This window comes from Typopeltis vanoorti, chromosome 6 (genome assembly GCF_054136105.1).
Source record: "Typopeltis vanoorti isolate ZY-2024b chromosome 6, IOZ_Tvanoo_1.0, whole genome shotgun sequence".
Taxonomy (NCBI): Eukaryota; Metazoa; Arthropoda; class Arachnida; order Uropygi; family Thelyphonidae; genus Typopeltis; species Typopeltis vanoorti.
The window spans coordinates 44,954,525-44,968,408 of NC_143554.1; the positions used below are offsets into that span (position 1 = coordinate 44,954,525).

At 33.5% G+C, this 13,884-nt stretch overlaps 1 protein-coding gene across 2 annotated transcripts in view; it reads left to right on the forward strand.

The window, feature by feature from the left end:
- Ubr3 (Ubr3 ubiquitin ligase) overlaps positions 1 to 13,884 on the forward strand; it is a 542,232-nt gene that overhangs the window by 477,341 nt on the left and 51,007 nt on the right. For both annotated transcript variants that reach the window (XM_090394146.1, XM_090394147.1), the window contains exon 31: positions 1,611 to 1,709. In XM_090394146.1, coding sequence (XP_090250272.1) covers positions 1,611 to 1,709 — 99 coding nt within the window. The remainder of the gene's footprint in view (positions 1 to 1,610; positions 1,710 to 13,884) is intronic.

The window sequence follows — 13,884 nt, forward strand, 5'->3', positions numbered from 1 at the left end:
TGAAGACACAACACACATTAGAATAATTACTTTATTTAACATTAAGCAAATAACAATCGACATTTTGACCTCTGTATTGAGGTAATTCATCAGGAAAACATACATATGTACAAGCTACATGATGCTGCACTATACAAAAGTAAAATGTAAAATGAATCTAAAATGCCTTTTACCCACAGGAAATAGTCCTAACTAATTTTCTGAAGATTGAGGCAGTCAGGCCCCCTCCCCACCCCATTAGCCCATCACTAATAGAAAGCTCAAGCTAGTCAAGGAATTGAGGCTTTCAGGGAGAGATTATGGCAGATGAATGCCACCATCTTGTTGCCTTAAACACTAATAGGTGTATATTATGCCTGAAATAGTGTGAGTTTTATAGTTAATTTTTTCTGCAACAAGTTAAAAATTCAAGTTTCTTGGACAGAAAACCCCTACCTTCCTGTGTCAAAGATTGACCAACTTGCCACAGTTTTAAGAGTTACTTGTAATTCACAAATAACTCTTAAAATGCATCAAATGTTATTAAACAATATGGCTAGTTTCTGTTCTCATGTGGCTGTGTGTGTGTATAATCAGTTGCCATATGAGTGTAACTGCTTGTAATTTTTGTCAGAACAGCTATTCTCTATGCAAAATAGCTTAGTGAATACCAAGACTGCACCCCAGTGTAGTCTTGGCTTTCACTAATCCTTCTGTCATTTTCTTTAATATAAATACATCTTATATACAATCTATCAAATGCCTCTGTGAAGTTCAGAAAGAAAGTCTTTAGTTAGTTACAACACAGATTTCCATGTCCATGACTTATTTTTCATGGTATTAACAATACCACACAATTTTATCAAAGAGATGTTTTATTAACTTATATTTCGCTGATTTTCAATTCGGCATCATCAGAGCACAACACACTTGTACACACGACAGTGAGTGAGGGTGTTCCCCAGGTTATGGACGACCCAACTTATGGCATTCCATTCTTATAAATGGGCTTCCCCATAAGGATAATTAATAATTTGAGAACTAGTTTCTTCCGTGCATGTAAACAAACCCACATGGTGTAAGCGGTTTGTCGGTGCAGCATCTTTACACTAGCAGCTAGCACAGGGGTATTATTATTATTATTATTACCTTATATGCGCTGTTCATCAGGGATCGGAGTTACATACAAATCCGACTTAAAGATATTCTTGGGAACGTATCTCGTTCATGACCTGGGGGACTGCCTGTATAAAGTAGATTTTTTACATGTAGAGTGACGTGTAAGTGGAATGCATTTTGGAAGCACCTATGAGCGAAGTTAAGTCAGAATGTTAGATATAATGATAATTAAAATATCTTCTACTACTACTACTATAGAAGGTACCTTAATTATCTTTTTTATATAGTAATACTATTATATAGTAATACTATTACTACTACTACTATGGTAGAAGGAGTAATGACAATAATAATGAGAGTAAACCTAATGATAGCATTATGTGCAGTATTATTAATAGATTGTGATGTGTTTTCACAAGTGGAGTTTTGTGAAACATCCTACTACTTGGTAGATTTTTTACAAACATTATATTGCTCTATAAATGTTGTAATATGTATTTTTCTCCTCTCAGAATTGCATTGATGGAGTAGAAGTGGTATTAGGTCAAGTAGTGGACCATCTAGAACATAGCAGTCTTTATTTGGAGGATGAAGATTTAGATTCCAATGTAGTAAGTTTGAATTTAAGTATTAATAAAAGGTTTAATTTAATGGCTTATTAAATACTTCATCCAAGCTGTGGATTCATGTCTCAATTTGGGCATTGATGTTTTTTTTTTTACATCTTTAAATTGAAGATGTATTTCATCACACAGCAGGTAAAAAAAATTTTACTGGATTATTTTAATCCAGTATTTCAGAGTGACTAAAGCATTTGCAGGGATAAAAGTAACTAGATAAAGTAAATTGAATATGAACAACAACAACAAAAAAAAAAAAAAAAAACTGCCCAGTCATAATTAGGCAGTTTTCAATTTAAATGGGGGATGACAGTTTCCTAGATATTGTAAAGTTTTTACATCCATATTTGTTCAAATCAAGAGTGTTCTCTACAGCAGAAGGAGATTCCCAAAATGAATTCCCCTGTCACTCTTGAAATGGAGTCTTTTAAGGGTAACATTTTTTCTTCATCTAACTGTGTGTGTGTGTGTGTGTGTAAGGGTGTTGATTACATAGTCTTTTAATCTACTTCATCCATATTAATTCAGTTGACATTGAGCTGAAACATTCTTTTCATAGATCAAATTACCTATTGTATTCTGTAGAAGAATGTTACAAGAGAGAGAGAGAGATAAAGACAGCATAGATATTATTTGAGGTTTGAAATATACTGAATGTGTCTTTCTTTGTGTTTATAGCTTCATGATTGATTTATATTATTTGTATTTCTACACAGTATAAGATCCTTTATGAATTTCATGCTTTATTATTATTATGTGACACCACCAGGGAGTCCGCAGGCTCATCGAGGGAGGGCACCTACTCTACAGCTTGCTGTCTCCACCACTCAATCCACCAACAACTAACCGCAACTACACCAACGGCATCTACCGCTAGTATATAGATAACATTATTCAAAGGGAATAATGTCCTCAGTACTTAGTATTCCCAATTATTGTATTGTGGAGGTGATGGTACATAGACAATGTTAAATGTTAATGTCAAACCAAGCTGTGGATTCATGTCTCAATTTGGACGTTGATGTTTTTTTTTTACGTCTTTAAATTGAAGGTGAATTTCATCACTCAATGCGGTGAAATTTATCTTCCAATTCTTATTGGAGATCTAAAGTCACTTGAAAATGTTCCATGACTGGTCTCTCTCTAGAGCAAAATTTCTAGATTATCTGTCTCTAAGCCCACCCAAACCCATGGTACTAATATAGATATGCTATACAATAAAGTATATAGGATATATCTTCTTGTATATAGCGAGTTTAGTGTTTTGACTAATCTCTCTCTCTCTCTTATTCCATATAAATTTATTCAGTTGACTTCCTACCATACCTGCTTTGCTAATTCCATTGTCTATTTCCACATTAATTTACCATCTTCACTAAATATTGTACCTGAATTGCTGAAACGTTTGATTTGTTCTATAGGTTCTCCATTCAGGATGCAATTGATGTTTTCGATGTTTCTGTCTGTTTTCAGTATGTTTGTCTTTTTATTGCTGATTTATTAAAGCAATAATTTTGGTCAGAAAATCCTGCATATTTGTAATGGATTTATTTAGGAATATAATATTTGCATAAAGTAAAGAGCTAAGATTAATATCTCCAATTTTGATATCTGATATCACTTTCTTCATAATGTGATCCAGATAGCGAGTTTAGTGTTTTGACTAATCTCTCTCTCTCTCTCTCTCTCTCTCTCTTATTCCATATAAATTTATTCAGTTGACTTCCTACCATACCTGCTTTGCTAATTCCATTGTCTATTTCCACATTAATTTACCATCTTCACTAAATATTGTACCTAAAGATGATGAATAACAGTGAACATAATAAGCACCCTTGTCTCACACCTGATATAACATTAAACTATCTTCCTGTACCTCCTTCAGGTCTAACTGCTGACTTACAACTCAAATATAGACTATATATTGCCCAATACAATGTCCCATTTACACCATTTTGTAGCATTTTGAACAGCTTTTCCTCTTGTTATCTGGTCACATACCTTTGCAGATCTACAAAACTTCAATACAGATCCTGTTATATTCCTGTGATTTCTCAACTACACATATGAGATACTGAATTAGAAACCTTTATGCAGATGTATTTAAACTTTACTTACTTAGTGTATATGCAAAATACTTGGTCATATGTGTCACCATATGTTCTAGACAACTATCAACACTACTGATGATTACTTAGTCAGTGATCATCAGTAGTGTTGATCACAATGGGAAAAACAAAGGATCTTTCAAAATTCGATAAAGGGTTTATTGTGGGTGCCTGTCTGTCTGGCGCCACAATTTTGAAAACAGCAAAGCTGACTGGTTTCTTAAAAGGTGAGATATCCCAGGTGTTTAATCAGTGGAAAAATAACCCACATTGCTTTTTCAAAGAGGCGTAACTGTGATCCTAAGATAGTCTGTCAGAAACAAGATCACCGTCATGTGAGAAGGTTTGAACAGACAATCAGAACTTCCTGTGTGTGGCATTTAATGAAGGCTGTTCCCAACTCATATCTCACCGAACTATGCACAGGGAATTGAAGAGGATCAATATTGGCAGTCATATGCATATACGGAAACCACTGTATTAAATAAAAGTTTCTAATTCAGTGGCCGGTATGTATATTTATCTTAAAGCAGACATCTGATATTCACTATCCGTGTTTCACCTGAAAATGGCTTGTTCTTCTCCAACCTTCCCTTCCACAATTTTTCTTAACTTTTTTCTCAAGTACTTGCATAAATTTCTCTACCAGCTCAGTAGAGAAATTCCTCCGTAATCCTCATTAGGAATTCCCTTCCATGTGAGACATCTGAAGAATGAAACCAGAAGAATTAATTTTCTTTCTGTATTCTTCCACATTTTCTTTGCTTGTCTTCCTGTATTCTTCACCCTACTTCTCCTGTGTCTTTTTTTACTATCCCATATTCCAGACTACCATCACTGGAATCTAATACCCAGCTGCCATGCAGTGTAACCCCCTGTAAGAGCAAAACTCCAAAATGCCCTAACTGTGAAGGAGACCACTAGACATAAGAGATACAAAAGTTAAAAACAGCGCAGTGCATCACATATAAGATGCACAAGAGGCAGTGTAACACAACAGTAGCAGCAACATCTGCTAAACCCTCTTATAGTTGCCTTCTCAGTATAAAACCCCTCTTATACTGATTACAATATACAAATTCCCAACTAACCCAATGTCAATTGGGAATTTAACATGGATATCAATTCTGCCTTCTGACAGCTACAATATCCCTGAAAGATACCATTTGCTAGCTATCTCCTTAGAGCAAATGAAAGAGAGAAATCATTATGGACTCAATTCCTGAAGATATTCCAAAAAGGATTCCACTACATGACTATTCTCTTATTAAAAAATAATGTAACAAGTACCAGAGAGGATCAAATAAATGCTTGCACACCCTTTATTAGATAACCCATCAACAAATAGCATGGATACCTCTTCTCTTTCTCAGGTAAATAAAGCAATTAATATTCCAAGTCCTTTAAATTACTTTCAGTTAATTATACAACAATTAATTAATTGAAAAAGCAGTTAATTGAAAACACAATTTATCAAAAGGCAATTTGTCAAAAATCTGCAATTCATCAAGAAATCACAATTCGTCAAAACTACAAATCATTGAACAGTTCACTGAAAAATTAATTATAAGACATGAAGTGAAGTGAATTTATCAAAGAGACTGCAGTTTTTAATGGATTAACTTGTGATGCATTTGAAGTTTATCATGATATTCCCTTTATATATATGTTATATAGACATCTAGCTTTTTTGAATGATATTCCTTCTAGTCAATATATGTATTTTATGTGTATTTAGTTAAGATATCTATTAAAATTTGTCAGTTTTGATTTCAATCTGATCATTGTTGTAGTAAAAATATTAGGTAGAATGAACCTGTTTTTTGTCTAGAGATAAATTGCTATCTTACAATTGAAGCAGTATGTATACTTACAGAAAACTTGTTCTAAAATACAACAAAATAATTATTTTGTCTCACTGACAAACCTACATGCTGCCTGCATCTTGGGTGATGATAGGTATTCTTACTAAACTCATTGAACAATAGTTTTCAAAAAAATTAATCTTTTGTTGAATTATGAAAGAATTCATCAAAAGATGAACTATCATTCAATGAGTTTATTTGATAAATTGCATTTGTTAAATGTCGTTTGGTGAATTGCCATTTGCTAAACAATCTTTCGATTATAGATTTTTGATGAATTTTCACACAACCAAATAGAGAAACTAGGATGGAGGAAGGATGCTGCTGCTGATAATAGTAGATAAATTGCAGCCAAAAAGAATGGAAGCTAGGTAGGAGGATGATTGTTCATTTGAAACAGTCTGATGTGAGGTCAAGACCAATAAGACAAAATATATGGTTGGTTACTGCTGTAGGCCAGGTGGTTCCAGGGATGATCTAGAAGACATGCATCAGCAAGTTAGTACAATGAGTGTAGGTTGAGTGATTATTATTATTGGGGACTTCAACTATGGAGATATAGGATGGAATGAAGAGAGACAGTGCAAGTATTCTTGAGAAATGGCTAAGAAAAATTGTATAGGAGAACTTATAACTCTATTTTGAGTGTAAATCATCAGTTAGAATCGAAAGATGCACAGAAAGATGGTTTGAGGTTGTACAAGGGTGTACATTATCTATATGGATCACATTATGAAGGAAGGAAGGTGTATTAAACCTAATATCAAAATTGGAGATGCAGGCTGTTAAATAAATCTAGGACAAGTCTGTAGGATTCCCTGACCAAATTGAACAACTGCTGTAATCAATTTTGTATGAAAATCAGCAATTGAAAAGACAAAAACACTGAATATAGGCAGAAAGATTGAAAACATCAGCTGCATTGTGAATGGAGAACCTATAGAACAAGTAAAACATTTCAGTTATTTAGAACAGTATTTAATGAAGATGGCAAATTAAATTTGGAAATAGACAACAGTATTAGCAAAGCTGGTATGGTAGGAAGTCAACTGAATAAATTTATATGGAATAAGAGAGAAATAGCCAAAACACTAAATTAGCTGTATACAAGACAGTGTTCAAACCAATTTTAACTTATGGATCTGAGAACTGGGTTAGAAATAAAACAAGATTGGAGACCACAGATATGAGAGTCCTGAGAAAGATTAGAGGTGTGAACAGATGGCATCAGTGGCAATGTCATATTAAAAATGAGGATATTAGGAAAGAACTTAATACTTTTAGCATCCAGGAATGTGTTAGCAGAGCTAATCTCAGGTGGTATGATCACTTAAACAGAATGGGAGAGGAAAGATTACCAAAACAGGTGTTCTTTGCCAGGTCGAGAGGAAAAAGACCAAGAGGAAGGCCAAGATATAGGTGAATTGATACAGTAAAAAGTGTCTTAGAAGACAGAAATATAAGATTTGATAATATTGGAATGTTGATAGATAACAGGCTAATCTAGAGGAAAATTGTTGATAGGAAGTTAGTAATGATGTAACTTTTCATGTAGTACTATATAAGATTCTGTACATACATGTAACATGTCAGGAATTTGATGATGATGACAAGAGAGAGAGAGATCACATTGAAGGAAGGAAATGAAATTTATTCACCTACTGAGAGATAATTGCTTGAGGCAGCATGTGATGGAGGGGATTCAAACTGCAGGAGTATTGGACCTGGTCATAGAACCAGAAGAGCTATCCATAACTAAGGTGGCCACATATCCTCCTATTGGGGAAAAGTGACCATATACTCTTCACTTGGCAGATTGTAAAAAATTACAAGGCAGGGATATGATAGAAACATTTAAGTTACTTAAACTGTTTTATATTATTGATGCAGGGGAAATGTTTCAGCACTAAGCTAGAGGGGCCAGAACAAGAGTTTTACTCAACTCTGGAAGTTGAGTAGAAGTGTGGTTAGTAGGGGCATGAAGACTAGATTTTTCACTTGGAGAGTTGTGAATGAATGGAACGAATTGCCATTTCCACATTAATTTACTTAGCACTTTGTCTATTAATGGGTTCAATGACGGTATGATAAATTGTGTGGATAAACTGGGTCTCCCACAATAAGTCTTCGGTAGGTTGATATTATAATAATAATAATACCACCAAAAAGAAATAATGGAAACATTCCTACAATGGAATTTTCATGGATTCCGACAAAAACAGACAACATCAAGTCTCTCTCTCTCTCTCTCTTGCAGAAGTATAAACCAATGTGCTTCTGCTTGCATGAAACATACCCAAATTCAAGTGATGATCCAAATTACCTAATGTTATCATTATCCATAAGGACAGGACAGAGGATGGACCTGCCCATGGAGGAGCTGTCATCCTTGTGGGCAACCCCTTCCAACAAATCCAAATTAACACCAGCATAGAAGCAGTTGCTATAAGACTCTCGATCGGAAATATAATAGCGGTATATGGTGCATCTTCATTCCTCCTGCGGCAGATATTTCTCAAGATGATCTTAATGGCATCATATGCAGTTACCATCCCCACTCACTTTTAATGGGGGATTTTAATAGACATGCTGGCTGACCACAGATCCGAGACCTGCAGCTGGCAATGTGCCAATAAGAGTCAGTTCATGTCGAAGGTTAGAAAGGAATAAGGCAATGTACAAATTTGTTACCAACACGTGAAATCACGTGCAGAAATGTAAAATTTTCCAACTGTTATACAAGTAAAATAGTTACCACTTTAAAAACTTCAATGTTCATAAAAGAAAAGTTAATTTTCCGACGTGTAATAATAAACAACTCATTCCATAAGATGGATTGATTACCCTGTTATTGGAATGGATTCTCCTTCTTCTGACATGTGCAGAAATGTCGAAGGATCTCGCATTGGGTGTACAGTATGTACAGTAACAGCGTGTGGGGTAGCGCCTGAACAAACATCATAGAAAGCGTTGTTGAATATATGCTCAACAACAACAATCTCTCCCTCTTAAACATAGGAAGCAATACCTTCTTCCATGTGCTTACCCAAACATTCACTGCCATTGGCTTAACTATCTGCTTACAATGCCTTTTCCCACTGCTGATGAAAACTTGTTGGGGGGGGGGCAATCACTGTCCTGTTCCTTCTTAGTTACATGGCAGTCAACATTCGTTATTAAAAATTATAGAAACCAGTACCGTGTTATAGTATAGCTTCAGTTTAAATAAACCAAAATAAATAACCATTTGACATTTCGACCTTCATACTCCAGGTCATCTCATCTGGAGTATACATACATACACAAGAAACAAGTTACATTACAATCTACAGTATCCCTCGCTTAATGCACCCCTGATTAGTGCATCATTTTTTTTTTCGATACCCAAATTCGATTAGTGTGCCTATATATATCTTACAAATAAATGTTACAGATTTTAAAAATTTTCTATCTATACATTTTTATGGCTAACTATTTTAAAAAATCACTCACCAGAATGAAATAATTTAGTTACTGATCATAAGAGATCATAAGAGAAAATACATTTACAGTACTGTACTGTATTTATTGATACTGTAAGTTTACGTCATCTGTTTACAAAATGAATCATCTGTCTTTCAGTACCTACATCAATATTCTCTTGTATGATACAAAACACTGCAAATGTTATACGTATTACTAACACTAGACATCAAAAATGAAAAGATAATGTGAAAAGAAATTCATATTTATTGACAGGTATTGATAATGGAGAAGCATCAGTATGATTGTTTTATGGTAACCTAGCCTATACACTAATGAATGAATTGTTATAAATTCAGTGTGTTAGATTGAATTGTTATAAAATTTTTATTTTATGCTAATTAATTAAATGTAATTAATAATTTAATGTTATGCAGTTATGATTTAATACTGCATCTTTATGTTTGTTTGCATTTCTCTTGACTGCGAATTGCACCATGTATGGTCTGTAAGTGTTTGTGTGCGTGAGTTTTGATAAATTTTACTTTTAATAATGGATTTTTGTATATTTTATGCATTCATGATATACCTAACATTTTCTTAAAATTTTCGATATTTCTAATCTACGTGGTTTGTCTGCATTTTCAAATTGTCACAAATCTCCAAAAAATTTCCCAATATATTGATTGAAACAAATCTGCACTATAAGTGAACCCCGTGTTGTTCAAGGGTCAACTGTTTATATACAGTGGTACCTTGCTAATCCGAACCAATAAAAACCGTGCTCGTTCGGATTAGCGAATTTCCCCCCCAAGAGACAAAAATAACTAGCGTTTAAGGCAAAAATAATCAGATTCTAATGGTACATCAATTTAATTCTGTAAATAAATGAAGTAACTGATAGAAAGCAGCTACTACTGTACTGTAATGTAAAGCTTAAAAAATAATACAGTACACACGTTCATTTTAGTAAAAAATTTAGTTTGTATGTACGTACCTGTATTGTTGAGGATTGTGATATAATAAAATTGCATAGTTCAGTACATAACTTAATTTGAGTAAAAAATATCACTTTCTTGTACATAACACAAAAAAAGTTTCACAAAATAATACAAAGAAAAGTTTTTTTTATTTCTTTGTAAAAAAAAAGTCATCAATTTTCTTTTGCTTCTTGGAAGGCAAACTTTTTTCAAATGCTTCTTCTCGGAACTGCATTAGCAATAAAATTTTATGGAATGGCATGTCATTCTGCTTAGCCCATTGTATAAGCATATTAAAACTGTCAACTGCCTCTTCATGTTTTACTTCTTTTTTTTTTTTCCGAGTTCTTTGTTCATCATTACTGTCTTCTAATTCATTCTGCAGCGTCATATTTATAATTTCAGCATCTGATTTGATTCCGAATTCACTTTCGGTTCTACTTGTAATCCATTCTGTAACATCTGTTTGTGAAATTTCAACATCTGGATTTATATTTTTAACTAAATTATGCACGTTTTGAATTTCCTCTTTTTGTGTATTACCGTAGTTACACTGTACTGTAATAATAATAAAAATAAGTAATAATCATTAAACTAATAATTATTAAATGAAAATAATAGTACACAAAATACGTAATAAATAAAACTTTTTTTTTCTTTCAAACCGCAGTTCGGATTACTGGAGGGTTCGGACTAAAGAGGTTCAGATTAGCGAGATTCCATTGTATATATAATATTCATCCAAGCTTGATTTGCTTTCTCAGCCTTAAGTAAAAGGCTAGTTATATTCCAATACCCGACGGCCTATGAATTCTGGAAATACCTTTTGAATATGAATGCTGTGCCATACAAAGCAGCCTTTTGCTGCTGCCCAGTTTTTAATCCATCTAACTCAAGTGCTTCTAAATATTTTTCTGTTTTGGGAATGGCGCCTAAAGCACCTGTTATTATGGGAACAACTTTCGTTTTCTTTTTGCCAAATTCGTTCAACTTGCAATACTTTGTAATTTTTTCAGTTTCTTTTTCATCAATTCGGCTATCTCCTGGTACTGATATTTTGATAAACTGAATACCCTTGTTTTCACTTTTTCCAATCACTGTTATATAAGGTGTATTACATTCCAAGTTTTTGTCAGTCTGGATTTTGAAATCCCAGAGTATTTGAGCTTTTTCATTCTCGTGCACCTTTTGGTCAACTTTATGCTTCCAATAGTCTTTAGATACTTTAAACCCATGCTTTTATAAATGCCAGTGAATTATCTTAGCTACATTATCGTGCCTTTTATGGTACTCAATTTGTGCGATTTTGCTGCACCCACTTATAATGTGGTCTACTGTTTCTTCCTTCTCTTTGCATTTACTGTCTTCTTGAAATTTTTGTATTTTTTCCTTCATAACATTGGTTTTAATGGCCTGTTCTTGTGCTGCAAAAATTACCACCTGTGTTTCTTTCTTTAGTGCTCCATTTCTCAACCATTGCCAGGTCAAGTTGCTGTAACTGCTGTCCTCTATGCTGTGAAGTTACTTTCCATGCAGTGCCTTATTTTTCCATCTTTCAGTTCTCACTTTTACTTGGTTGGTCTTGTACTCCAATTTTGTCTCCATGGGTTTAAATAAACCCTCTTTCCTTACCTCAATTAGAAATTTTTCCTTTGTTTGCTGCAGATAATTATTCAGACTTCGTTTTTCTTCTTCAACAACTTGCTTTACTTGTAGTAATCCTCTGCCTCTTTCTTGTGTGATAGGTAGAGCCTATCAATGTCACTGTGAGGATTGAGGGCATGATGCACTGTCATTAATTTTCGAGTTTTTCAGTCTAAATTCTCCAACTCTAGCTGGGTCTATTCAACAATGCCTGCTGAATCTCAGAACAGGTATGGCCCAGGTATTAATTGCTTTTATCAAATTTCCAGCATTAAGTATTGACTTAAGGATTTTTCTTAGCTGCCTTATGTATTCTGCTCTAGTTTTTTCTTTGATCTTATTGTGCAAAATTTCTGATGCTTCTAAAATTCCCAAATATTTGTAGCTGCCTTTGAATTTTATTGCCTTGATTTTTTTTGCCATTGAGCAGCTCAATTTCATTCAGATCTTCAAACTTTCCTCTTGTTATTCCAACAATTGCGCATTTGTCTAAGCCAAAATCCATTGATATACCTTGACTGAATATGTGCACAGTATTAAGCAATGATCCAAGTTCATTCTCTGATTTTGCATACAGTTTCAGATTTTCCATGTATAAAAGGTGAGATATCTTTGCACTTTTTTTTTTTTTTTGTGCAGTTTGGTAACCATGAGCAATTTTATTTAAAATTCTAGTTAAGGGGATTAATGACAAGATAAACAGTAAAGATGATAATGAGTCTCCTTGAAAAATACCCCTTTTTATGTTTGCCTCCCCAGTTTCTTTTCTGTTCAGAACCAACATTGCTTTCCAATTTTTCATGCTGGTTTGTAAGAATTTTTGTATGTTTTCACTAATTCCGAATAGTTCTGTGCATTTTAAAATCCAACTACGAAGCACTGAATCGGATGATTTTTTAGAATCTATATCTATTTATATATATATATATATATATATATATATATATGTGTATTATGTACGTATATATATATATATGTATTATGTATATAAATATGTATACTTTGCCAGTTCATTATAAGACAAGGCAGAACACCGGAATAAGATTATAACATTATTTGAATTAACAATGCGACATTTCATCCTAATTGCACAGGATTTCTTCAGGTGTAAACTAGTAGACAAAACAGTAAGGACTAACAGGCGACAACGTTTATGCAGTTATAGAAGAGACTGATGTTATATCAAAATACTTCTAATTGTTCAGAATGTTGCGTGTGTTCATGCATTCACATGAACATGTTTTGCTAATGAAAGCTAAGATGTACTCAGAAAAGTTCATACTTGGGTTAATATTTAGATGTTTAGATTCCAATGCCATTTCCAAAGACTTCCAGATTTTTCTCTGTTATATCATATCAATGATATAACAGTTCTGATTTATTCCATAAAACTTGATGTCCCATTTGCAAAGCATCTTGTGGGATGAGCTGAAAAGAGCACATGATGATAAAGCTGAGGCGTCACTCCTATGGTATTCAATATCTCAAACGTGTTCTTCAATACATTGTTCCATTGATTGGTCTGGTCTGGTCGATTGATTGATTGAATTCAGCATGCTTCAGCCATATTTGCTGTGGTAGCCATACATATTTAAGAACTTTCAAGTTTTGAAAATTGAGCAGAGAGCTTATGAGAATACAATCGCTTCAGCATCAGAGTCGCATTAGCTTGCACTACTTAAGGTTTCATTTGTCTGATAGCTGTTTTGAACTGTGGGTTCTTATCAGAGTTCAGGCAGAAACCTTCTATATATATTTCTATAGATAGATAGATAGATAGAGAATGAGAGAGGAAAAAAAACTTAAGTTTCAGAAATTTTCTAGAGAGCTTAGAGAAAATCTTCTCATAAACTTTCTAATAATTTTGAAAACTTAGAAATGTAGAAAAGAGACTTAATTTTTTTTTCTACATTTAGCTAGAAAATATGGATGGATTCATAATGTCCTGTATTTCTTTATTTATGTGATTTATTTACAAGAAATATAAGCCTTTCAGCTCTATACTTCAATATCTTATTAGGCACTCATCAAGCATTCACTTATGATGAATCTAACTTTCTGACATAATTGTGCTATAATATTAAATGAGAGTTTTGTCTTCATTTCC